Raw genomic sequence first — 26,494 nt, 5'->3', positions numbered from 1 at the left:
TTAATTGACTCAAAATATTTACAGAATTAATATTGTCGTTATTATTCCAATAAGCGAGCCTTTTCTCTCTTTGCAATTTCCGATAAAAATGATTGGGGTTTGATTTCTGCTCGGCATTGTTAATTCTCCGACTTCCGCCCTGGTGGGGGTCGAGATGATGCGGAGTCCTGGAATTCCAGTTGGCTTGGTTTTGTTGATAAGCGTGATTGTTGTTGTTGAGGAATGGTCGAGCATGGGGTCGATGATGATGAGTTTGCATTGTTTGTGGTTGATGAGGCCAATTAGAATTAGTCCCACCACCGATACTGCCACCACTATTACCATTCCCACCACCACCACCAACGCCCCGGATAAAGTGACCATTACCAAGAAAAGTTCTCTCGGGTCCAAAACTTTCACCACTTTTCCCATTATTGGGCAAAGAAGAGGAACGATTACTATTAGCACTGGTCCCATTAAGATAGCCATTACCACCACCACCGTTTGATTTCGCCATGCAGGCTGACTGGGAAAAACTCACATTTCCCCCCGAAGACGCACAAGACGAAGGTATTGGCAAAGTTGAGCTATTACTCCAGTTACAATTCCGATCCATCCTGATGATGATGATGATGGTAATGATGATCCGCACTTTTTTCGAAATTTTATTTCTCTCTCCTCCCGATTATTTTTTTTGTACACGGGTAGTCGACTTAATCCGTGTGGAGCAGCATCACCCCAGCAGCCCTCCTCCTCCTCCTCGGGCCATGTATCACTTTACGTTATTATTTTACTTTACGAGACCAACACTTTGCACGGAATGAAGGAAGAAGAGTCAGACTGGGAAGGAATATAAAACTCTTGGGGCTTTGCCAACCTTCACACAATCGTCAATTGTACTGGGAGAGGAGAGAGGAACATAGTAAGTTTTATTCTATTGCGCCGAGAAGATAAAGTTAACTAACTAACCATTATGCTGTGCTATGGATGGATAGGTGACAATTCCGAGCGCAATAAAATTCGCTCTCTCTCTTATTTCTTGAGGAGGAGGAGGAAATGAGAATGTTGAAATTCCAACGAGAGAGCAACCAGAAGGCAGCTCTAAAAAGTTGTGACTGGTTACTTCAAATTCATTATTAGGATTAACACATTCACTCCGAGAGGAAAACACAAGTAGCGAATAAATCAGCGAATAAAATCGGATCCAATTAGTCGGCGAGATGACGGAGATTAGATAAAAGAAGTAGTTTTAATTCCCCTTTGAATTATTGTACAAACACGAGTTGCCCCCTTAAAAAATTGGATGAGATGACTTTTTTTAATTTGCACGGTTTTATCTGCACTTTGTCAAATTGGTGTAGTAAAGTTAAAAAATATCTAAATGTTTAAACTTTGACACAATTTAGGAACAGTTTTACCCAGACGAAATGCAAGCCCGAACTGAGAGGCTGTAGCATTCACCTTTTTTAAAGTTTAAACAGGTATTTTGTATTCCTTGAATATTTCGATTCTTGTTTTATTTTTTATTATTTGGTGGATGGATGGATGGTTATGTGCAGACATGAACATGGTCCGCGATGAAGCTCTTATTAGTACGTAGGTAGATAGTAGATATGCAAGCTTCATGAATAATCTGAGTCAGTAAAGCAAGGTGAGTTAATAGTTGACTGACGGAGGATGAGTGCAGGTAGAAATGAAATAAGGCACAACTTTAGATAGATAGCCATACGTACACCTTGTACATATGTCCATATACCAATCCATCCATCTACCCATTCAAGCTTGGAAACCTTTTCTTGTTCTTTAAATCTGTTCCTTAGTTGTAATGAAATGATGTGATGTTGGTGGGTATGGCTGAAAAAAAGTAAGTGGTGGTGTGGCATTTCATCTCCTAAACGGAATGGACCTACACATGCACCTTACTTACTTACGTACTTACTTATCTATACGTATAACTTATACCTTCGTAGAAGCAGAAGGCAACAATTACTCGTAAAATATATCTACAGGGTGGAACTCCTCTTCCAACGCAGCAACAAAAACTAAATCGACTATTAATTGGGAAAAGTTGAGTAAGTTTTTAAAAAGAAATGACTTTTAAAAACATATTTATTAAAAATTTGATGAAAGAATTTTTTAAATTAGATTACATTACGAGAATAAATAAGTACGTATGAATATGAATTAAATAATCAACAAGGTTTTTTCATACGAAAGTTAGCCATTGGTAGAGGAGAGTTTTTCATGAAAATTGTGGATAGGACACCTTGTAAAGATCAGTTTGTTTTGTGTGTACGTAGTCGTCCATCGCTTGCACAACCTTTTGCTGCCCTTACCTGACCAAACCAGCTAGGCAACAATGTTATGAGTGCTTGAGCGTCGTCGTCCACTCTTTCTTGAAAGCCCTCCGGCCAAGAAAGGCAACACTCTGTCTGGTACAACCACGACCATTACGTGACATGGTGCACCCCTTTCCTTCAGCATCACCTAGCTCGACTACTACTTTAGTTTAGGAGGAGGAGAAGAAGTTGAAGAAAAAAGTTTAAATTATTTATGCAGGGTAAATTTCAAGTGTTATGTCTTGCTGTTGAGAACAGTGTTAATAAAAAGAGTTGAAAAATTCTTTCTCTGGCGTGCATGACATTGGCATTCCTTCCTTCCTCTCTCTCTTCAAACCTTTTTCTTCCATGTTCATTGCATCCTCGTTAACAATCAACTCCTAACCAAACTTGCTAACTTGGAAGTTTTCAAGAAAATGAGCCCTTAAGGCTTATTTGGGAAGAAAGACGAGAAAAATCAGAATGTAAAATTACTTTGTGCATGTACATATGTAGGTCTAAATATGCAGGTATCAAAATCAAATCTAGATATCAAAGAAATAGGGACAAGGATCACAGCCCTCACGGACGAGAAGAGGGCAACGAATTTTCTCATCCAAAGAATTAGTATAGCAGTTCAACGCGGAAATGTGGCCGCTATTTTAGGATCTCTGCCAGCAGGACGAGAGCTGGATGAGATTTTTTACCTTTAGGACTACAATTAGAAGAATTTTTTTAAATATTCAGATAGGGAAATTCATGTACGGCGCTGGTCGTTTAGCTTTTTCGAAATAAATGTATGTAAAATGATTTCATGGAAAGAATAATAATAATAAATAAAAATTTTTACAAATATGCAGGAGGCAAAAATTTCAAAAAATTATTCCAGATTTCTTATTAATAATGAGCACGTTTTCTTGGGGAATTCGTATTCTGCCCCTGCATATTTTTTCCTATCCAGCAAATAGTTTGGTGAGAAGAAGGATGAAGGAAACCAAAGTCCATCCGTGATGATTATGATGGCTCATTTTACGACCTTCTCTCTTCAGATGGGTATATGTAACTACGCCCGTCCTGGTCGACGACTTCTCCATCTCGACACTCTGCTGAGGAACCCTTTATATCTATACCGAATATCTAAAGATATGTGTGTGCGTCCTCTGCCTTTAGTTAAGTGCATATAAAATAGAGCCCTTAAACCGAAATGGCCGCCCAATTCCAGCCCAGCCAAAGGAGACCTTTATTCTCACCTCGACTGGTCTCCACTCATTTTATTTCCACGCAGAGACATAAGTTAACTGCATATTCCATTCCTTGAGTTAGCACTTCATATTTATTGCTGTACTTGTCTCCAACTCCATCATCATCGTCGGAGTCGTCGTCGTCGTCGTCGTCGTCGTCCCTCTAACGAAGGAACAACGCCAGAGAGCAAAAACCAGCTCGTCGTCCTTCTTGGAAATGTGTTGGAGGGAGAGGTGGACGGACGCACAGAATGCCAGATTATTACCCAATTCCAAAAATGGACTGGTGTGGGTGGGAAGATGGTGGTACACATCGCGCAGTAACTGGGTCTTTACATCATTTACACACTTCACCCTCTGACCGTGATGGGAATTATGCTATGAACTATCCGGCAGAGAGATTTGATTTGACCTCCTTCGCTCTTCATTTAAAAAATGGAATAAAATGAGCAATAAATTCGGATTTTAAATGAAAACATGTTATTACAGGTTTAATTGACAACTTCTGAATTGCATTACGACTTGAAAATTACAGACTTGATCCAGTTTCCCACACTGCGACCGACCCAGTGAGGACAGTGAATAAGTTCCCACAAGGAAATTCCGACTAACAATGCAATCCCTAATTCTGGACATGGCCTGTCAACCGTCATCATCAATGGTACTCGTTTAAATTCCCAATAAACCAACCCTTAATTTTTACAACGAGCATGTGCAACCTGTTCAAACTGAAGTACCTGGGACTAAACAAGGATAAAAAATGGCGTCCCCAGCCAGCTCAAGGAACCTTGAGGTCAACTCGACGCGAAATTAGCCAGCGATACCCTTGACATGGGTGCAGAGAATGGAATAAATTTCTCAAATTCTTTCCCCCTTGTCTGCATACAATAGAGGAAGGTGAACAATTGGGTAGAAGGGACGACTCTCTCGAGACCCAGATATATTTTTATTTTGTGCACAGCCATAAAAATAAGAGTCGTTTTTTCACACTTGAGAAGTAAGAAAAGGCGACAACCTGTCTGGCATGGCTGGCTCAAGAGTCGAGCCTCTCCTTGTTAAGAAAGGACAAATTACCTTATTTTTAAGGCGAACAACCGAGTCAATTACTCCCAAAGTTTATGTGCACATACATATGTCCATAGGTGATCTACATAATACAACTATGCACATACATATTTAGATACATTGCACACAATGAGTTCAACCTTTTCGATTGGGGAGTTTTTTCCTCCCTCGGATATCATTGTGTGTATGTGCTGGCATTATTTATGAGTGTGAGGTGCAAATTCATTGACTTAATAATCGGTCATTCCTTATAAATAAGGCTATCGCTGTTCCCATCAGGGCTATAACATGACAAAATGGACGTAAAATATGGTTACGTTTTACTGCACGGTTACAAATCCAGCATTAATTCGAGTTCGAAGCACACGAAGGAACGAGGAGACACAAAATGTAGTAAAAAAAACTGTTTCTAAATCCAACTAATCCCGAGAGAAATGATATCACGGCCATCGTCCGGTCCATGTCTCAGGCAGGGAATAGGCTTCTCCCTTCCCAAGAGACCCAGAGTACTTGTTTGTTACAAATTAGCGTTGGACGACTAGCTGACACTTTTGTCCATTAGGTGAGATCACCTCATTCCGTCCTTCCAAATCATGCCGTCCACTCCAGTCCACTTAAATGAAAATCCATTTTTAAAGCAAGTGAGGGGAAGTTTGGTGGAGCATGAAATTCAAAAATTTGTCCATGTCACCCTCCACCTGACCACATCCAATGTCCATCCTATTTGTCCGCAGTATTTTTCCTAATGTTGCTCATTTATTGTGAAACCTCGCTGTGCGTATGTAGTCTTGCGAGTGATTTGGTTAGAACGACGCATGTATGCTCATCTCTCTTCTTAAATTTGTAACAGTAATAAGTAATTCGTCTCACGGGTCGAATTTCTCAACATCAATTTTCAATCAATCAATACCAATATTTTACCTTGTACAGTCAACATTTATTTTAAATTGACACCTTAATTATAGGGTTGGAAAACCGGGACCAATTTCGTATTCCTCATTTCCAATTTAGAAGATTCTAGAGTTGATATGTGTTATAAAACAAAACCGGTATTGGGTACGAATCCCAGGGTTTTTCACTCTTCGTATGAATGAACATCATTATTCAGAAGGTCAAGAATAATCAGAAAAATGAGCGAATTTTTATACCATGTTGGCATTTTTTAGACCTTAGTCAACCTCAATTGAAGTGAGTATCAGCAAACTAATACAATTCGGAATCATTTAATAAAAGAGTGATGACATTTTTCAAAAAACGCTTACTGCCATTTTGAAGTTCGAAAATTCGAAAAATTTACACCTCCAGTCAGCCCTGATCTTAAAGTGAATCAAATTTGTACCCTTTAAATGCACCCAAAGCCGCGAACCTTTTAATAAATTTTGTATCCTGCAATGAAACAAGTTGGGTTAGTTTTTCACTCGCGAAAAACTGCACCTTAATAACAATAATATTATCTGCATAGCTTGCATAAAGTTGCATTATTGTGCAGGACTCGTGAATGCACTAAATTTTACCATTATCAATTTGTAACCGCATATTCCAATTTCATTGAGGAGTAAGAAAGCGACCACAATTTAGTAGATCAAGCCACAAACACCCACTTCTTCTTCTTCCTTTCACAATGAAAGATGAGCTTCTCTTACACGAAATCCTGCAAATCCCAAAATTACCAAAGTCTTCTCTACAAGACTGCAAATAAGCCCAGCATAATCTTGTCCTCATCGAAATGTAAATGTTTGCCTAGGCTCCTTCTTTCGCCCCGTGTCACCCACTTCCTCTCTCTCTCCAGCCTCATAATGCAGTCATTATTCCTCAGATGACACAAAAGACAAGAGGGACGAAACAGAAAGGAAAACCTCAACGGGACACTTGTAACTTGAGCCTCGCACGGTATTTTCCTTGAGCTTACGTATTTACAGACTTTCTCTCTGGCGGAAACCCCAATGTCAATGTCATGTTGTCCAGTGGTAAAAACCACACAAAGGATTACCGATTCATTACATAACGGTGAAGAGATTACACAAAGTGCCGGATATTAGGTATTTATTTGTACCGTAAAACCAAAATTAGATGTCAATCCAGCCAGGTTCAACACGTGGACACAAAAAATTAAGGGACAAGAAACTGTGGTTTAAAAAGCAAAACGGAACTTTCAAGAAGATGACAATCTTTATAGATTGAGAGAGTGGAAAAAACATCCTGCCCATTTTACAGGGATTCTTCCATTGCACTAATTAAATTCTGGGAATGTGTGCGTGTGGGGTTTTAAGGATCCCGGAATAGAAATCCATTTATTTCATGCTCGCATTTGTTTGATGACACATTTTTTTAAACTTTGCCTCTTTTCACTCACACGATACATATTTATTTTAATGAGGATAATGACCACTTCAATTAAGACTTGGAATCCTCGACTTACACAGACACGCTCTTTTTAAATCTTAATGAGACTCATAAAGCTACTTAATTCCAAATAATTCTAATAATGTGTGTGCAAGTGTTCCGCATCTAACTCCCACCACGCCTATGTACATGCTTATGTACTTACATATTAATATCCTCAGAAGAAAATATGAACATGAATCCCATACGTTTCTACCCATCTGATCTCGGAAATATGAAGGAAAGACATTTTTAGCCGTGTCAAAAATGCGGCCAAATCTTAAAGTGATGAATGAAACGAGTTCTCATCAACCATGTTATATATCCACGACTCATTTCTCATCGGAAAATGTGGACTTTTGCTTCCTCCGATATCGGGCTTACAAATTCCATGCAAAAAAAAACAACTACTGAGCAGATTGAAAATGAGTTGATTATGAATTCCAGAAGATCCATCGTCACTGAAACACTCGATGTTCGCTTTTATAAATCTACTCATAGACGAAAAAAGGTGTCGCAATCATGCCCCAAAATACTGTCCTACCGATTAGTTTCTTTTTCTAGTGAAAATAATAATACAAAACTTGCCTCCACTGGAAATAAATCTTTCGCCGATTTTTTCCATAAAAAATGACACACTTTAAGTTAATTTGATTGAAATCAGCTTTCACTTTTTCTTTCCCCACAAATGCAATTGAATTTCATTCCCTTTTTGACACTGATCTATAAATGCCAGCTCGTATCAATTTTGAAGCTCTCTTATCCCTGCATTATTCCGACTCGCATGGGAGGACTATTGCGTGGTGTATATTTATATCCCTCGTGACAAAGAGCTTGACAAATCCCAAGCCATCCAACAAAATAAAATAATCCCATCCCGAATCCGGAACATTTTACACTTGAAGAGTCACCCAACGAAGGCGGGGGGACTTCTTCTCCCCAATATTGCTCACTCTCTGCTCCTCTCGCGCTCCCTTCAGCCGAATAAATTTGGACGATTTACGATTCTCGATTTATGATCCGTCCCACTCCGCCAAACCAAACCAGCGTCACCATATAAATAACATACATAGACACACAAAGAAAGTGTGTAGGCAGCAAGGCAGAGCGACAAACAGATACAATTTGGTGGAGAGAGTGAGAGGGAGAAAGCACCACTCATTTTTACATCACATTATATCTGATTAGGACGCATTACACACTTCACCAGCTTAAAATCTCCCCTTTGTCATCAGACTCAGGAGGGTGTCCATTTCCACGCTGACGAAATCCAGAAATGGTGACAAATTCTGGGTGGGGATTTCAGTGTCTTCACATCTTCAAAGTTTTCTTTTTAAGCTGGGTCGAATTTCATATTCAAAACTTTATCACGGTTCAAAAGTGGTAAAAAATGTAGATAGTTTTTGAAAATTATAATTTCATGTCATAGAATTGATGAATGTCCTTCTTTCCGCTCATTTCATCCCTGATGGTCTTTTCTCTCTGTCCGCTTTATTATAACCTGGACAATATCAATCCGTAAAATTGGCTTCGCCTTCTATCCTCCTCCCCCTCTCGATCTCCTCCATACGACTGCACTACGTTTCTCTATAGCCGTTTGAAAATCAGAACTGCACTCCACACTGTCCATGTAGTATAGTATCGCCTCATAATAATAATAATAATGTCCTGCATCAGAATTCAGCCCGTTTCGGGGAAACATTTCCCCGAAAAAAAAAACGAAATCGTATTTTTTCCCTTCTTGAAATTCAGGTTGGAATAACGTGAATGAATGCATGATTCTGGGACGTAATGTAAGTAAAATGTATGATGGCGATCACAGCAGGGGAGAAGGACGTACTTGCGAATGGATAAGTTGACAGGGTTCTGAAATTCTGTAGGAAACTTTGTAGGAGTGGAATTTTTGGAAATTTTAGTCCACATTCTTATTAACCATTCTCATATTTCTCTCGTGCAATAAAATGGATAGAAAGCAGAAGTGAAAGTGAGGAAAGAGCAAGTTTCTCTCCGCTTTTATAACTTTGCCCAGCCAGGAAAGTTACTTGTCTTGTCTCCATTTTAAATTGCTCATACTCCATTTTCCATATTGTATCCGGGAGTGAAGAAGTAAGTTGGTTGGGAGGTTATTTCATATTCTGTTTTTCCGGTGCCTCTCCTCTTCCCTCGCCGTATGGATGACAGTGGATCCAGAGAGAGAGAGGGTAGTAATAGTAGTAACAGTAAAAAGTTGCCCATCCATTTCAATGCTATCTCCATAATAGGCCATAACCCAACGGTTGCCCTTCATAAATCTTGACAAATTGCGAGAAACGCTCTGTTATTAAATTTTTTAATGGGCTCACCCCAACTCTCTCTCTCTCTATTCGGATGGGAGGAGGAGGAGGAGGATAAAACAGAAAGTTGGGATTCTTCGAGTCACCGCCGTCCATGGGTGGTTCAATATATTGAGAAATATAGCAGGAAAAAGTTTGTTGTTAACAAAATACGTACGTACCCACACGGATGCATACATAAATACGTTTGAAATTAACTTTGAAAGGCCATTTTTAGTATCCAATAGTCTAAAAAGAGTGAATGAATGGTGGAAAGATGAGAGAAATTAATTTGCTCAGATCCTCCCGACTCGTAATGTCAATCCCAAGTCAATATGGATAATAATGGGGAACGGATGAGATGGTTGCAGAGAGTGTAAAAGTCACAAAACCCAACTTTTATCTCTTTTATATCTCTCTTAATCGTCAAAATCACTTTATGCTCTCGTCTCTTGAGGATGATTTCCTTCTGACACCCCATCCCACTAATCATCACGTCACATCATCATCTCATCCCGCTTTTTATATTGCCGTCCCAGTCGTCGTGATTAAGGTTAATACTTTTATGCCTTTTTCCAATCTGGGGAATGTGTCCTTTTAATTTTTAATCCGTCCCATTGAGTCTTACTTAATTCCTTCCAGTGGAAGGAATATTTTGCTCGTATAACGGAGGGAAGATGGGCATACATAATATATCCACCTGCCTCTATTTTTTCAGCACATATGGCAAAATGTGTAAAGTGCGTGGAATTGCACACGTGTTCCTTTGACCATCAATTCCTGCTCCGTCGTCGTCGCTGCACATGATGCAAAATGGGACACAACACACACCATGCAGCGTCAAAGGAAAGTAAGTAGGAGTACCACCCCATCTGGTCACGACCACTTTACACCTTTTGGTTTATTAGTAGTTGCACCTTCTGCTTCCCATGCCACACACACTTGTGTTAAAAATATTGTTGTCCCAGATCAGTTACTCGCAATATGTTCTCAACACCACGACCACGAGTGTGTGGATGCCGTTAGCTCATGGATGCATGCTCCTTATGCCGGATTCATTGGCACACTATCGGAATTTCTGGATAATGTCATTACACATTCGCACCAATTCACTCGCTCCACGAGTCAGCCAGCGCAGAATAATAACGCCAGAAGAAGAGCAGACCGAAATACAATTGGCGTGCAGTTGTAGACCTGGTGCGGCCTGGTGAAAGTGAAATCATTATCGGCCAGATGATGCTCCAGATGATTTAATTTCGCACATTACATATTCGCAACTACACATTTTTTAAATCATATATTTATGTATTTAATATCTTGGGATTGTTGAATTTTTTTCCCGGACATGGACCCAGTTTATGTCTCGCTCTTTACTGTAATGTGAGCTCGTTGCGTAATTTAGGGGATGATGATGAAGACGTGAAATGAAAGAATGTTGGTAATTCTTCGGGACACGTGTCGGAAATCTGGTCAGCAGAAACAGAAGGCACACCTGCACCTGCCCCACATTCATTCACAACATCGCCAACTGCAATGCATCTCATTCATGGATGGATGGATGATGCATATGGTTTCCTCACCAGCATGAATCTGAGGGAGGTGGTGCAGTTGCACTTGGTGCAAATAATATGTAGGACATAATGCCACATTTGCGAAAAAAGTAGATGACAGAGTGCAAAATTGTATTTTCACTCTACTCGGTGCTTATTAAATATATTCATAGCGCAATCGAGCTAAGGTTATCTTTCTAGTTTACAATAAATTTAAGAGTAAATAGTAATGAAGGAATTCTTTGCACAAATTGCTAGCGAGTTGAGATTGCATTCCTTCTTATCAGAAAATTAAAATCTGAGTGGAGCAGATTCTTTCTGACAGAAATATTCGGGTGAGTAAAAGCGGAGAAGATACCGATTAAAATTCTTGTCCTCGTACTCAAAAAAGATTTAGTGAATACGAATTCAATTATGGCTTGATTAGCAAAGTATTTAGTCAACAAACTCAAAAACCTTTAATCAATTAAGGAACCTTAATAAGCATGGTAAAATTTCAATAAAATATTTTAGTCTAGTAAAATTAAATTAAAATCAGAGCCTCGACATTCCACGTTTGAAGACATGGAATGAAGACAAGTTCTTCAGGGTTGTGAAGAGAGGACAGGTTTCGTGAGGAGGAGACAACAATAAATCCCTTGAGCCCTTGAAAGCCATCTTGGCTTAAATTACACAAGAATCCTGTCATTAAATCCCATTACGTAAGATCCATATTTCCTGCCTGGTCCTCCCAAAATACGGCCCCTTCTCCTTAAATTGGGTGAGAGAGCTTCACGTAAAATATATAATTTCTCAAAATAAGCCCTAAATGAATGATCGTTGGTTGGTTAACGAAACCCTCGTATTTCTGGAAACAACTGGAAACAAGACGAAAAAAATCCAAAAGTTGTACACCCTTCCTCCTCGTGTTTTGAACGTTTCAATAATTACCCAGAGTCCCCATGTCACAACACGAGGAAGACATATTCATCATCTTAACTTATTCTTTAAGACGCTCCATTTCTTGTGAAGAGCGATTATGAAATGTTAAAATGTTTTGAAAAATCCTAAATTTGTGAGATTACATGACTTGTAGAATTTCCCTATGAAATGCTCATTTACCCAAAAATCCTCATCAGGAATGAAATATTCCAACTAAATACAAAGCCCGAGTCTTTTTGGTATCTTTAAGGCTTGCTTGTGAAATGATGATTTTCACAAAAGGGTCTCATCTAATATATTTACTAGAGATATTTGTGCTCTATCCATACGCCTAACTTCACCCTTCCTCCGTTTTCCCTGGTGTGAACGTAAAGTGAAGTAAAAGGTAACTCGACACCATCCGGTGGAACATGTTCATGGTCCACTTTCCATTCCACCAAACTACATCTTCTCCTCCGCAGCCAAATTTCGACATGTCTTATATATTTAAGAAAGTATAAAGGGCACACTCAGAAAACAAGACCTTCCTCAACTCGAAAAGTGAAATCCTACAAACAACTACTTGCACTAATTAACTTTTCGTACTCAACAATTTAAGGGTAAACTAATTCTGAGTGAGGAACATACCAAGTTTTAAGGAAAATTTATATGTTTTACGTATATTTCTGTCTGGTTTCCAATCCTTTTTTTCTCACTCTTCTGCTCGTACCATGAGTGAGGGAACAAAGCAATATGATTTCCTTGTTATTTTTGAACCCAGCAGTCGGGATTAGATTTCATTCGTTTATAGCATTTCATACAAAATAAACATCCGGAACTGGACACAGACTCCACTCGAGCTACGTACATACGTACGCAGCCAGCGATAGTTTGTTTACTCTGCGAAACAAAGCTCGATAATCCCAGCCAACCAAAAATCCGATTCCCATTTCTGCTCTCAAAATAATTCAAAAACAATCATGTGGAACAAATGGAAGGATTGTTTCAATATTTTCTAGGAAAATAAAACCCTTCTTGGAAAACTAAAGTGCCAATTTGGAAAATTTAGCAGTGAAAGCATTTATTCTTGAACTAAACTCAGGTTTTGGCCACTTTTCATGACGTTTTTTTTTCTTCATTTAGATTGTTGAAATTGGTCTCATTCGTTTAGTATTAAACATGATATTTGATAAACTTGGGCATCTGTGTTTCCCATTCATCATCACCACGTGCCGCACTGACCTTGTCTTACTTATTCCGTAAGAAAACCTATTCTCTTAGAAAATTGTACCCCGGAAGTAAGTAGGAAACCAGAGATTCAATAGGCTGCATCTTTATGACGACCAACCCACCAACTGGCCACTTTTTCCTGGTTGTAGTCACAATGAAAAAACTGTGTGTGTAAATAAAAACAAGGCAAATTGTATATATGTATTTCGGCCTTGTATTTCATTTTGAAAAAATAAGATCTACATACATCCAACCGTAAGTTGAGATTCCAATTTTCATGCATCTTTTTCACAACAAACAGTAAGCAGAAGAAGGTTGACAACTATGTTTTAGCTGGTACTCGAGTAGGACATGTTTTCTCAATTAGTTCTGTCGTCACCCAATCTCATCCCTTGAAGCTCCTCAGCTACAAAATATGCATCCACGTACGTTCTTACGTACTACGCGGCGTCTGCTCAACATCAGACACGGAGACACAACAAAAAACTAGAGCAAATTACTTAGAAAGGACACAAATTCATTGTATTTATTATCCATACCTATTTTTCGTAAATGTCGTCCAAAAAATATTTAAAAAAATCAACTTCTAGATCGACATTAATCTCGTGAGAGTCAATCCAAAAAAAATAACAACAACAAGTTTACTGTTGCTGTTGCATTGGAGATGCCGTCATGGAGGAGGACGTAAAGTGCAAACCATCGCCTCGTCCTCCTCTCTCTCTCGGTTGGCAAAGAGCCCTCTGCGTCACATCACCCAAGCAAATTAGTTAATGACACATTACACCACACAATGCATTTCTCATTCATTACGACGAACGCCAGGCCATCAGCCCAAGAAACCATCCCGGGTGAGACAGAATGCATTTCCTTCAAATTTATTGTAACTACATCACTTCCCCAAGAAGAAGAAGAAGTCGACGAAGGAGAAGAAGGAAATCTTTATAATGCTTCATTCCATAAAATATGCATCCACCAACCAACCAACCAACCACTGTACATTGAGTGAGTGAGTGAGCATCCCTCTGTATCCAAGCCAAATTAGCTGCCAAATTTATTTCCTGCTCTCCTACCGCTCATTTCATCCAGAAATACCGAATTGAAATTAAAATACCTACAAATCAGTAAATTGTAAGAGGGTGAGGATAGCTTGACTCGATTAAATTTTGGACAACAAGATCAAACCTCGTGATAACTAGTCTACAATTTGGATTCTTAACGTACAAGAGGAGCCAGCCAGGCTAAATGTGTACGCGGCCAGAGATTCCTTAGCCTTGTTATCAATCCCAATAATAATTAGCTTGTTAATCTAATTTGTGAGTCGGATCAAGTCAAACATGTATGTGAGACTCTTCTTTTAGATGCTTCCATGCTGTAAATTCCCTCCCAATAAAACCCGTTATTTATCGTAATAAACTAAATGAGACGATAAATTTATCCGGATTGTAGTTCGGAGGGAAATTAGCGAATAAAATAAAATCCAGATTCCTCCATTCCATTCAATTGTTCAATTCCCAGTCTCTCTCTTTCTATCAGGCTCGATTAGTTTTAGATTTACTTATTGCCCCATTAAAAAGCATCTCTCCAACTTATCGAGTTAGTAAAACGCCTCTGTGCGACGATCCAATCACAAATTAGAGTTACACAAGTCCAATCCAATCCCAATTCAATATATTAAGTGAACGAGAGAGAGAGCCGTTATGCATTCTTGCTTGCTCGGTGACACACAAGACTTGAAATGGAATTAGTCCGAGTCAAGTCAAGTGTCGTTTACAGCTTTCACCAAATTACTGCCTATATCCTCCTCTCCACGAGAATACATAACAACATGGACCACTTTCTGCCTGTACTGTCTCTTATTTATTTACTGCTCCTCCTAAACGACTCCCATCCCAAGCTCCACCAAAATAAGTCCGAGGAGCTAATTAATTAATGGGATGTGAAATTTGTACTCTGCACGTTACGTACTCCACACTTTAGTCATGGGGAAAGTTGGACAAGTTTTTGACTTTTCGCTCCGTCAGAGCAAATATGTACGTACGATTTCATATGTTGTTGTGTGGGAATTTCATTGTGGAAAGATCACAAAGTTTGCCCAACCTGAAGTGCGCTAAGGCAACAAAAGAGTTATTTTTTATTCGGCTGCTCCGACCCGACCGACCCCCATGTGAGAATGGAGAATAAAATGTGGAAAAAGTAGGAGGAAAACACAACAGCACATCCGCCGGGGAAGGAGAGAGTCAAGTCAAGTGAGGCGTGGAATAAGTGAAAGTTGTTGTGCAAGAGGAAATATATGGTATGAAGTGAAAGGACATGGTCTGCTCGTGTAACGCAATGTAGGGCTACACCAAGGAAGGAGCCGTTCTTTCCCATGGGGAATACGGGACAAATCGCTCCTGATCTTTATGGCAAATCCACACTCCGTTCCACCTCCACAAATCTCCCAATAATAATGGAATGGATGGATGGATGAAGAAAGGGGATGCGGGGATAAATAAAGCTACCAGGCCAATCTGCCCACCCAAGTACCAGGCACACACAAACCTAACCTCACCACATACCAAGAAGGATGGACGGGATTTCGTACAAGTTGCCATTTTTAAACGCGGGTCCATCATAAACTAGGGTTCACATTCTTGCAAAGACGCACAATTTGTCTGAACGTTTAAAAATTTGGATTCTTTTGAGTAAGAATTGTTTCACTTTTTGCATTCATTTCTGGAAAAGTATGCATGTCTCAGGCCCCGTGTCGTTCATTTCGTTCCCTTTTGTCCTTGTAAAGTAAGTAAAGAAGTGTAAAGTGTGGACGCTTTTGGTAGAGAAGAACATGAACATAAATCCCGGGATCTTGTTCTTCTCGTGTAGCCTGGTTTTCACTCATGCAGTGGAAGCAAGGTCCCAAGGGTACCGTTCATACACCAACTCCATGCCATTTAACCCAACACATCTCTTTACCCCCCGTGTTATTTACCTTCCACGCAAATTATTTATTTATCGCCTTGGTACAACGTCCCTCGGTGCTGGGGTGGAACACGAGGACATGATCACATCACACCATCGTCAGCATCGTCATCACGATAATGACACGATTACTCCATTACTCTTCATCAAGAAATTAGCAGGGAAGAGCATTTTCCGTGGCAGTGCGCCCCCATTTTTATTTACAACCTTTAACTCCAAGGATTTTCTCTCTTTTTGAAATGATTTTATAAACAGATTTCTGCTCCCTCGAGAAGATTTATCCTTATCAGCTTTCAAATTCAAATTTAATTTACAAGACTTGAACACATATACAAAAGTCAAGAGTTGAAAACAAAGTAAACCAAACAAAAACTGGGAATCAGTCAGAGAGACAGTTGAGTCAAGTACAATGGATTTGAGAGAGGAGGAGATGAGGGAAAGGGGCAAAAACTTTTATTTATTTGTCTTTCCTTCTCCGTTCATTCCTTCCTAACACTTTTTTATATGCAAAGTTTAGTGCTCCATGCTAAATCGAGCTTTCTGTCCGTGTGTGTTAGTATTTTCTAGTATTCCCATTCTCATGAAATTCAATAGAAATTTATAAGGACGGGATTGCTCCAATAAATAAAATGCCCATCCAAAAAATTCCCATACTTCCCGTCAAATAATTTCCTTTCTGGTCTTAGCAATTAATCCACTTGCTTACGCGTGATTGATAATGCGGGACAACCCTCGGCAAATTCTTTGCATTTCTTTGAAAACCCCGAAAACAAATCAACTCTGGGGAGAAAGAAAGGTATCATCGACACGGCGTGACTGATGCACATGCATATTTTCCACAAAAAAGTTGCAGACGTTGTAAAGTTTTGCGTAGAAACATCAAAGCATTCCATTAGATTTACAAACACAGTTAAATTTATCGGTATTCTCGTAAATAAGGCACAAATGGTTTTGGGTGGGACTTTTGCTTACTCTTTATTTATGTGGGTGCGTGTATCCGTATAGGAGAGAGAGTGGGAAAAGGGAGGCATATCACATGCACATATGCACATAGATCAGCCCAACATGTAGCATGTATCTCAATGTGAGGAGAAACCCTCTTAAAAAAATTCAAAAAGTGCCCGACTTGTTCCAACCGACCTCCATAAAAAATGGTGGCTTATACTTGGTTGTTGGTTGGTGTGAGTGAGTGTGAATGCGAAATCGGACTAAAATTCGAGCATAAGTGGTAGCGGAGAAACCGAGGCGAGGGAAGATAAAAAGGCTAATTTTAGAGCTGGGCTTTTTAACTTGGAACCTCATAACCCATTACACATTAGTCAAAAAGATTACACCAAGAAACGCTTTGACTTTTAACTCGGGAACAAATCATGTTCTACTCGAAATTCAATTGGAACCGACAACCTACAAATATTACGAGAGACCAGCATATCATATCTGCAAAATGATTCACATTTCTAGTCCTTCATGCATACACCGTGGTGCCCCCACTTTAGCAAGATTCGCAAAATTTTGTACCATTCTCTTCCCAATGCACTGCGTACATACATCATTCGTATCATATCGCCTTGGATAGTGCCATAAGTATAAGTAATGCGGAGTGTCTATTTTTTAATGAATATTTCTTGGCACGATTAAATCTTTCCGGTGTAATATGAGCGTTGACGAGACCGACAAATCTTGCAAGAAGCTCGAATAATCTTGCTGTTTTTAAATGCAATTATTTTTTACAAGGAAAAATGTAAATCCTCATATTCTTTAGCGAAATGTAGGATTTTTCACTTATTATGATGTTAAAGGCGAAGCCAGTTTTCTCATCCTTTCTCTCGCCATGAATTTGTTCCCCTATTTGATTTATGAAGGGTTCATTTAGGTCACTTCATCCCTTTTCCCCGTTGTTTTCTCGCAGGAATGAAATTGTTGCCATTTGTTTCCCATCAAAAAGTGGATGGGGCCGAAGACTGGAATGGAGGGATTGGAATTGACCAGACCAACAGACCTCGTCGTCATCGTCGTCGTGGCCGTGGTGGAGCTCACCAGAGACCAGACTTTTTCCTTTCTCTCGCTTTTTAGATGAGGCTGAGAGAAAGAGAGAAATAAATCCCAAAGCCAATATACAAAATTGACCAGCCATCCGTAAAACTAAACTCAAGCTAATTCCACACTTTACTTGTTTTCTCTTACAACTTAAAATCGCCAAAGTTTTTTCCTCTCTCTCTCTCTCCCTTGAACGAAACAAGGAGCGAGAACCAAACCAATAACCGCGAATGACCATGGACAACCAACTACAATAATATAACAAAGTCGAGCATTATTATATGTTGGGGCGAAGTTTGGGCTGTAGTAGTTTCATCTTTATACTTACTTTCACCACTGACTTTCACCGAAAACCATCAATATCAAGAAGAGAGAAAGAGACCCACATCGTGCCACAAAATAAAACAAAACAGAAGACCACACCAGACCAGATGCCATGTAGCCAAGAGAGAGAGAAGCAGAAAATGGATCAATTCAAAATCCAATCAATCCATTTCCTCGCTAACAAAATAGATATGCCCAGGGTGGGAACAAGTAAACTCTGTTTGTTAGAAAAACAGCGCGACAAATTGCACTTACGACGATTTTTAAAGGATGAAAAATGCAAATGTGTAATAAATAGGAATGGACACAAATTAAATATAAAGTTAAGATGTCACCAATTATTATTGAGGGGAATCGTATACAGGCATCCGGGAAGTCAAAATTGCATTAAGTAGTCACTTGGCTTACCTGAAATTAACAAAAATTATAATTATTAATAAATACTTCTTATTAGCACATTGCCCAGTGATTATTGTTCTCCATTCATTTCTCAATCAAATCATGTAATGCGATCCTTGTAAAAATAGTGCACATGGAAAATATTGGTACAAAAAAGTTACACAAATGACCCCGCTGCTACAATGAAGATCAAGTCACAAAATCCAGTCGGGTTCACTTTCTCTTTTCCTTTTCTTCCTCTTGTGCTTCAATTCGAGAGAGAGAAAAACTCTTGTTGGACTGGACAACATTTGAGAAGAAAGTGGAAGATGGAAAGAGCAAAAAAGTAGGAAAAAAACTATTTTTTCCGTCCTCACTTAGAGTTAGTTAGCTAGTCGACCCAGGGCACTCTGCTGGGTAATCTACTGCTACGTACTTTTCCAGCCTCATGATACAGCATGATGAGTATATGTGCGCCACTTCTCGTCGTGGAGCTGGTCCAGCCAGGGAGGAGAAAAGAGAGAGCAAAAATAAAGTACCACCAAGAGAAAGAAGTCCTCCTCCTCCTTCTTATTATTGTCTTAAGAATCTCCCCGAATCTCGAGGATGAGGAGAGAACAAAGGAAACATAAGTCTTATACGGCATCCAGCAATCACGACACCCTAATTTCCCCTTCCTCTTACGTATAGAAAATACATCCCTCTTTTTAAATTTGTCCCATTTTCCACTAAATTACTAATTACTTACTTCATTTCCAGAATTCTGGGGAACAATTTTGTTGCAATGCTCGTAAAAAACTAGTTTCTCTCTCTCTCTCTCGGCAGTCTCTTAATCTTCATTTTCTTTTTATTTTCCCTCTGATGCCCGTCAACTCTACAGCCACCCGAAGCGACGACGACGACGAGGACGACGAGGAGGAGGACGACGTTAGACTCTCTTTATTTAAGCTACATTACATTACATCACATCACATTACGAGAGGAATTAAGGCTTCGTGGACCCTCTCTCACTCTCTTCTGGTATAAAACAATAAACTCTTTTTTCTATCTCTCTCTCTCTGCTCCCTTCTATTTTATCCTGACTTTTTTCTTGTTATGTTTAAACCCATTTCAGCTTTATTTTCTTTCTTCTCACTCAACTCAGTCAGTCCAAGCAGAAGAAGTCGACGGAGAAGAAAGGACAAAAAGTAAGGACGACGACGACGGGGGAAAGATAAAACACTTAAAAAATCAACAGTTCTACTCAACGAGTCATTTTAGAGAGAAAAGAGACGAAAAGTACAAACAATTCTCATCTTGGTATTAGTATTTGTTGGCAAGATTAAAAGGATGCACCCCTTAATCTGCGTCACTTTGAGAGTATTGTAATCTTGTTAAAAATCCTAGAAAGGCAGACATGCATAAGTCTCAAGAGAATAAAAAATATGTAATTTTTAAACATAATCTAGATTATAAATTATGCTGGTATTTTATGAGTGAGTAATAATGAAATTTCGCCGTCTTTTTTGTGCGATACATACTCACGTGAACCATTTCCTTCAAGACATGATTATTATTCACTTTATTAGGTGTACATGGCTTGTCTGTATGTATGCACGACTAGAAAAAGGTTACCCTTCATCTTTTGGCATTAGTGAAGGAATGATGATCTCATTTTTATTTCATTTCTCTTCTTATGCAGAATGATATCTGAAACCGATTTCCACTCCATTCTTCTTTTTTCTACTTTTTTACGATGAGGATATTTACAAGAGCCCGACCCTTCTTATCCTCTTCACTACTTCCTCCCCGTCCTGGCAAATAGAATAATAACACAATATCATTCGCCGTTACTTGTTCTCACAAAAAATGAGACTGGAGAAATATTGCTGGCATTCAAAAGTCTCCCAGCCAAACAATCCACGCAATCATGAAGAGTTGAATAATATACTCATTTTTTGCATCGCGATGTGTAGTTTACGTATGTACAACTAGACAAAGGAAATGAAAAGAAATGTGTAAGAAGACAGAGAGAGAAGTATCAAGTTTAATAACAAAAAAAGAGAGGGAGAGAATCATAATGATTTGATGAGGATGAGAACATTTGAATGGAAGTACTAATAAAAAATGTCGCTCAATTCGTAACTCAAAATGAATATTGTTCTCAATTTGTTACATCTGGATTTTGGAAGGAAAAGGTAGAGTACTAGGAATTTGAATGTATGTACAAATAAACAAATTGTTTCGTAAAGATCAAACGTAACTCGTGTAATAAAATTTAAAAATAAGTAAATTCCATTACAAAAAAATCCTTGATTCGTCAGAAAATAAGAAAATAGAAGAATTCATCCGTGAATTTCGTTCCTCAATTTCTTTCTTTTTTTACACTGCTCACTCCTTCTTAATCGGAGTGTCACATGCAATTGTGCTTTTTGACTTCTTTTGTTATTCTCTGATGATCCGAGAAAGAGGAAAAAAGAGAGAGAAAAAAGAGAAAGCGACGACGAGATTTGCCAATTTCTTCACTGATCTTTTCCTGTCAACCAAGAACAGCTCGACGACTTTTACCACCACCACCACCACCCAATTGTCATGGCTTTTATAAAGCAGCACATTTTCATAAATTATGCATGAGACACTTGAGCCCCACCAAGAACCAGCCACTCAATTGAGTCAAGTAGTCGAGAGCCATTGACAAATAATCGTGAAATCGAGATGAAAACACGGATTTTTGTACAAGAAAAGCGAATTAAATTAACCTTCCAGCGCAGAGATGAATTTCGAATCCGTCCTACGTCGTCGCTGTCCTTTTGCTGCTTTCTCATCAACAGCAATCATAAACAGGGTACAGGCTAGTGAGAAGAATATAAATTTAAGGAGCAAGACGAATAATTTAGGCGACTAAAAGTAAACTGGAGAATGTTGTCTCTCTCTCGTTTTCGTAAAAAATATGAGATTTTACTCGTAGTAAAAGGGACTGGGAAATAGTAAAAGTTGTTCAAAATCCAGTGAGCAGAGTAAGAATCGAAGACACAGTGAATCGTCCATTATTAGGGAATAAATGGGGATCGGGATGGGATTTCTCCATCCTGTGACTCGTATACCTATGTCATATGTACGTGGAGAGGGAAAGCCCATCCGGAGAAAGGAAGGAATGGTTGGAGATTGGGCTGAAATGGGTAATAGAATACAGCGGGGATTGAATTTTCTACTCTAATTGGCTCTGTCACTCAAACAAATCGCACTACACTCAGTCACTGGGAATGAATCCACTTCTCTTATTCCACTCTCTTGTTTTACTTCACTTCTTGTCTTTGAAAAGGGATGTAGCACCAGCATCATCATCATCATGACGGATCTGGCCCGACATTAAAATAATTCTCGGAAATAAAACCAGGAAAAAATCGAACCCAAGAAAATCAAAATCTTTCCCTATTCTTAAACATCTTGGTGTTTTTCCGTTTAGCGGAAATTTTGCGTAATGGGCTCATAATATTGGAATGATCCCTGACATGCATGGGAGGAGGAAAGGAAGCTAACTAACTTTGCCCATCATTCCGAGACATCTTCTTCATCTGTGTGAAATCAATGTGCTCTTTTCTACCTCTTTTGTCCCCGAAATCGCTACACTTGAGAATTCAATCCATGGCCAAATTGTGAAATGAGCTTATAGAAATCGTAGTGCGCACTAAACTCGTGCTTCCACTTCCCCTGCCTCACTTTCTCTTTCATTCATTCTAATTTGGAATTGACTCGACTTACTTGACTCGAGACTCCTTTGACTGGGAGAGCTTAAAGGATTAAATGGGAGTGAGATTGTGTAAGTAAGAGGGCTTCTCAGAGAGAGGAAAAGGATGGCAAAGTACGGCAAAGTGCGCTGTAAATGTCTGTAATGGGTGGGTGACTATAACACTAAAATCCACATTACCACCAAACCAAGAAGACTAATCCGACCAAACTTGAATTCATTTCCGTGAATTTGAAAGGAAATACAGTTAAGGAAAGTGAATCGTCTCATTTATTCCGTCCCTGGTGGTGGTGGTGGTGGATGTGTATGCATGCATGGCCGTGCTGACGGATTTAACGGGCAAGGAATCGGATCAACTTTCTCCGTCTCTCTCTCCTCGCACGGAGAAAGTTTAATTGTATGGAAGGGTCATGAGAAGCAAATAAATTGCCACAGTGTTTCTTCTCGCTTTACACAACAATTTGTCCTTTTGGGTGGAAAATAGCTCTTTTTCTTGATATGAAAACAACCATGCGGATGTATTTATGTGTGTATTTATACGTGTGGACATATTTAGACATCAAATGGAGCTGTCTCATGTGAATGTTGACTTGTCGAAAAGCTTTGGTGAATAGGAGGATTTGCATATCGAAAGTTGAATATAATTGTGGATGATGAACAACAAAATCTCTTTGAGGGCTGACCCCATGCCAGGCAGGCCAACATGGTCTCGAGTGAGGACAGTGAATCCTTTGTCTCTGGAGCCAAGCACAGGAGGAGGAGGAGGAGGAGGAGGAGGAGTATGTTATAAAGTGAAGGCAAGTTGAGCTCTTCTAGAGCAGAGTTGATTTGATGGGAAACTAGTAAAAGTAAATGAGGACCATAAAATAAACCCCAAATAGTCAAAACAGTTCTGGTTTTCTTCTCCCCAGGAAAACTTTCTTTATTTGATGAGCAAAGTCAGAAATTAGACTGGAACGATTATTTTATTTTATGTTATGATATGAATGTGTTTAATAGCTCTGCCTGCCTGGCTCCCTCAACTCCGCAAATTCCATATAGCTTGGAAACCAGTGGAGATTTTTAGGTTGCTTCCTTCCACCAGCATCCAAAATAAAAAAATTTAAAATGAGGAAAAATTGCAATAAACCGGTGATAAAAAAGCAAACAGCTTTAAAAATCTTTTTTTTGTGAGAAACTGCTTTGGTGTAAAACTGAAATAAAATTTGCACACTACTCGTAGCTCGTATTTCGTTCCCCTCTGGTCTTTCTATTTTGAGGAGGGTGACATAAAATTTGGGTGTAAATGAGTTGAAAAAAGATCATTATCATTTTAAACAGGGTGAACGTTGCGGAATATTTCGCAATATATTTTTTCACATTTCTTTGCAATTCCTTGTTACGTGTGTTGGACCTGTGTGAATAAACACTATTGTTGTAATTTTACCATCTAGTACTAATATTCACCCCTGGTCTCGTATATGTACATACATAAATAAACCACAATGCATTATTATTGCCTATTTTACGAATCCCCCGAAGTTTGTGTGCTACTTGTTCACTCAACAAAGAGTGAAACTTGCTGCTGAAATAAACACGGGTAAAGTGTAAGCTGGGGCAGTTTTTAAACGTGTGTGTGCATGCAGAAGGGCTCCATCAAGTCCCTTACGATGTGTACTCCACCCTCAAAAGTGATCCCAAGCAGGAGCAATAAGTAACCTGAACCTACCCTCACTAACTAACGACGACTTTAGTGGAGGAGCGACATCAACCCAAGTTTAGGTCCGAATGTTATGCCCCAAACTGATTCTGACTCAGCCAGAGTATGAGACTGTATGTGAAGATAAACCCGTTTTAAAAATGAGGTATTCTATTCTCGATATGCACGGCATTCAACAATTTTGCTGCCCGTTCGACAGCTGGCAGCTGCCAGACGAGAGAGCAAAGTAACCGACCTCAACCACCATCCAATGGACCCTCGGCCTTGGTCCAATCCTGACGCTACTTTACGCTATCCAGTACTCCTATGCTATGGCCCCAATAGGTTACAGCTTTGGAAAACCGGACTGGTTCAAAGGGTGGTGGATGTACGCTACTTATTCCCACTACGGCGTATGCACGTACAATGTAACGTGTTGACCACCAAGGTTCTTGCACTAATTGTAATTTGTAATCACACCTTCCTTATAGCAGTTTGGTTTTGGGTTTTATGGACGCCAAGGTAAAAGGGGAATGGATGCTGAGAGGTTGGAAAGATGGCACACGACCATGCATTCATATTCTCGCATTGTTTAACGATAACGAAGTTCATGCTCCTTCTTTCAGACTTGATTAATGCAAAATTTGTTTGTTTCTTGAATACATAAAATTGTGGACAGAGACGCTACATACATTTTATTTTCACGACTTAGAAATTCGTATTTCACAATGCCACGATCGCATGTATGGAGTCTCCTCCTCCTCTCTCTGATCCTCTCTGTAATCTCTGAATCCATATATTTTTTATCATCCAGTCTACAATCACAATCTATAAAATCTCCGATTTGAATGATTGAGTCAAACGTTTCGCGTCAGATGGTGAAGGATATCGTACAAGCGGATTATGTATTTATATATAAATTTATTCCGGTTTTTACAATGCAAAAATGCACCATTTCCAAAGGAGATTTGATTTTACATACTCGGCAAAGTGAGATTTTATCCAGCCAGGGAAGATTTCTCATGGGGGTGGTGTGCACTTTATTAAAGATTCTGCATAAGACGTTCAGATCTGGCCAATCCGGCCACAAAGCAATTTGAAATTCATACCCATTCAAAATATAATTCAACCTTCAACTCTTCTTCACGATCGAAATCCTCTTCCGATTCGTATTCCAAAAGGACGCACATTTCTGTACCGAGAAGCAGCAGCAGAAGGAGGAAAAACCACCTTGAATGGCAAACCGAGAAGTTGCATGTTTACCACTTAAAGGAGTCGTCCATGGTGAAACCAAACCAAAAAGGAAAGGATTCTCTGAGAGAGAATACCAAAGAGAGCAGATGGTCCGCACACTAGCACAGTTTATGTCAAGATGAAGAAGACTTGTAGGATCATCCACAGCACCAAATGCTTACCAAATTTCATTGTTCTTCTCACTCCAGCATTACATACATACTTCCAATCCAATCTTCCAACACAATTTGACCAGTTTCCATGAAATGATACAATTCAAGATGAAGTTGGTTAATTAACTCGAAGCCTCTCATACGCTAAATCAAAATATGGGGAAAGAATTGAACACAATGAAAAAGTTGACAATTGTTTCAAATTGTTTTTGCATAATCGACAGAAAATGACATGCTGCTCAAAATCAATCTGGTGATTATTTACTCAGAAATATCATATATATTTAGATCTCTCTTCTAGTTTCTTCTAGTGAATTTTACTTTAATTTTACCCAAGAACTTAATGAAACATGACACGACAAAAACAGGCTGGACTTTAGCAACAAAAAAGTAAAACTAGGATATAAAAAATAGCATCCTTTACTTTTACTTTACTGTCTTAAGAACTCATAAGCTTAAACTTAGAAACGAGATCATTAAGGATTTTTTCCTTGGTCCGACTCTTTCACGGTACATTAAGAAATTCATCATTTCTAATTAAAATTTTTCCTTTTTAAACAACAGGCTGGTCCAATAGTTAGGTAAAAAAATGGAAGCATCAAGTAACTGGCTGACGAGGTACATATGCATGTCCGTTCTTGTAAACGGAACAAAGACGACTAGATTTTGGCTGAGAAGCAGTGAGCATGACCACGGACGGAGGAAAATGGATTTCTAAACGGTGGTTTAAACAAAAGGAAGAAAACATATTCCGTTACGTTATGCAACTATGTAAACGACGAAAAGAGAGAGAGAGACATAACACATTCATTTCTTTGGAATTTTGCAAAAAAAAATGTTTTAAAAAAGTTCTATTTCCATCATAATTCTACACCATGCAAGGAACTCGATGCGACAGGGGACAAATTCTCAATGTCTCGTACAAAAGTAACCATGATGTTTGCGATGCTATTTCAACTCTTGTAATTTATTTGGTGACACTTTTAATAAAAGTCATAATAAGCGATGG

At 39.1% G+C, this 26,494-nt stretch overlaps 1 protein-coding gene across 10 annotated transcripts in view; it reads right to left on the bottom strand.

Annotated features, from left to right (window-relative positions):
• LOC110858316 (transcription factor 12) overlaps positions 1-26,494 on the bottom strand; it is a 54,693-nt gene that overhangs the window by 9,929 nt on the left and 18,270 nt on the right. The window contains exons 1-2 of one of the 10 annotated variants that reach the window (XM_035858714.1): positions 949-1,327; positions 521-878 (exon numbers count right to left, since the gene is read on the bottom strand). The exons of 8 other annotated variants lie outside the window; for them this stretch is intronic. In XM_035858714.1, the coding sequence (XP_035714607.1) occupies positions 521-595 (75 nt within the window). In that variant the 5' untranslated portion in view covers positions 596-878; positions 949-1,327. Of the gene's footprint in view, positions 1-520; positions 879-948; positions 1,328-26,494 lie in introns of those variants that run through there. One more of the 10 variants, XM_035858716.1, reaches the window with a different exon arrangement.

This window comes from Folsomia candida, unplaced genomic scaffold, assembly GCF_002217175.1.
Source record: "Folsomia candida strain VU population unplaced genomic scaffold, ASM221717v1 Fcan01_Sc021, whole genome shotgun sequence".
Lineage (NCBI taxonomy): Eukaryota > Metazoa > Arthropoda > Collembola > Entomobryomorpha > Isotomidae > Folsomia > Folsomia candida.
Note: the sequence above shows the minus strand (reverse complement) of the source record. Positions and strands in the feature narration are given on the sequence as shown.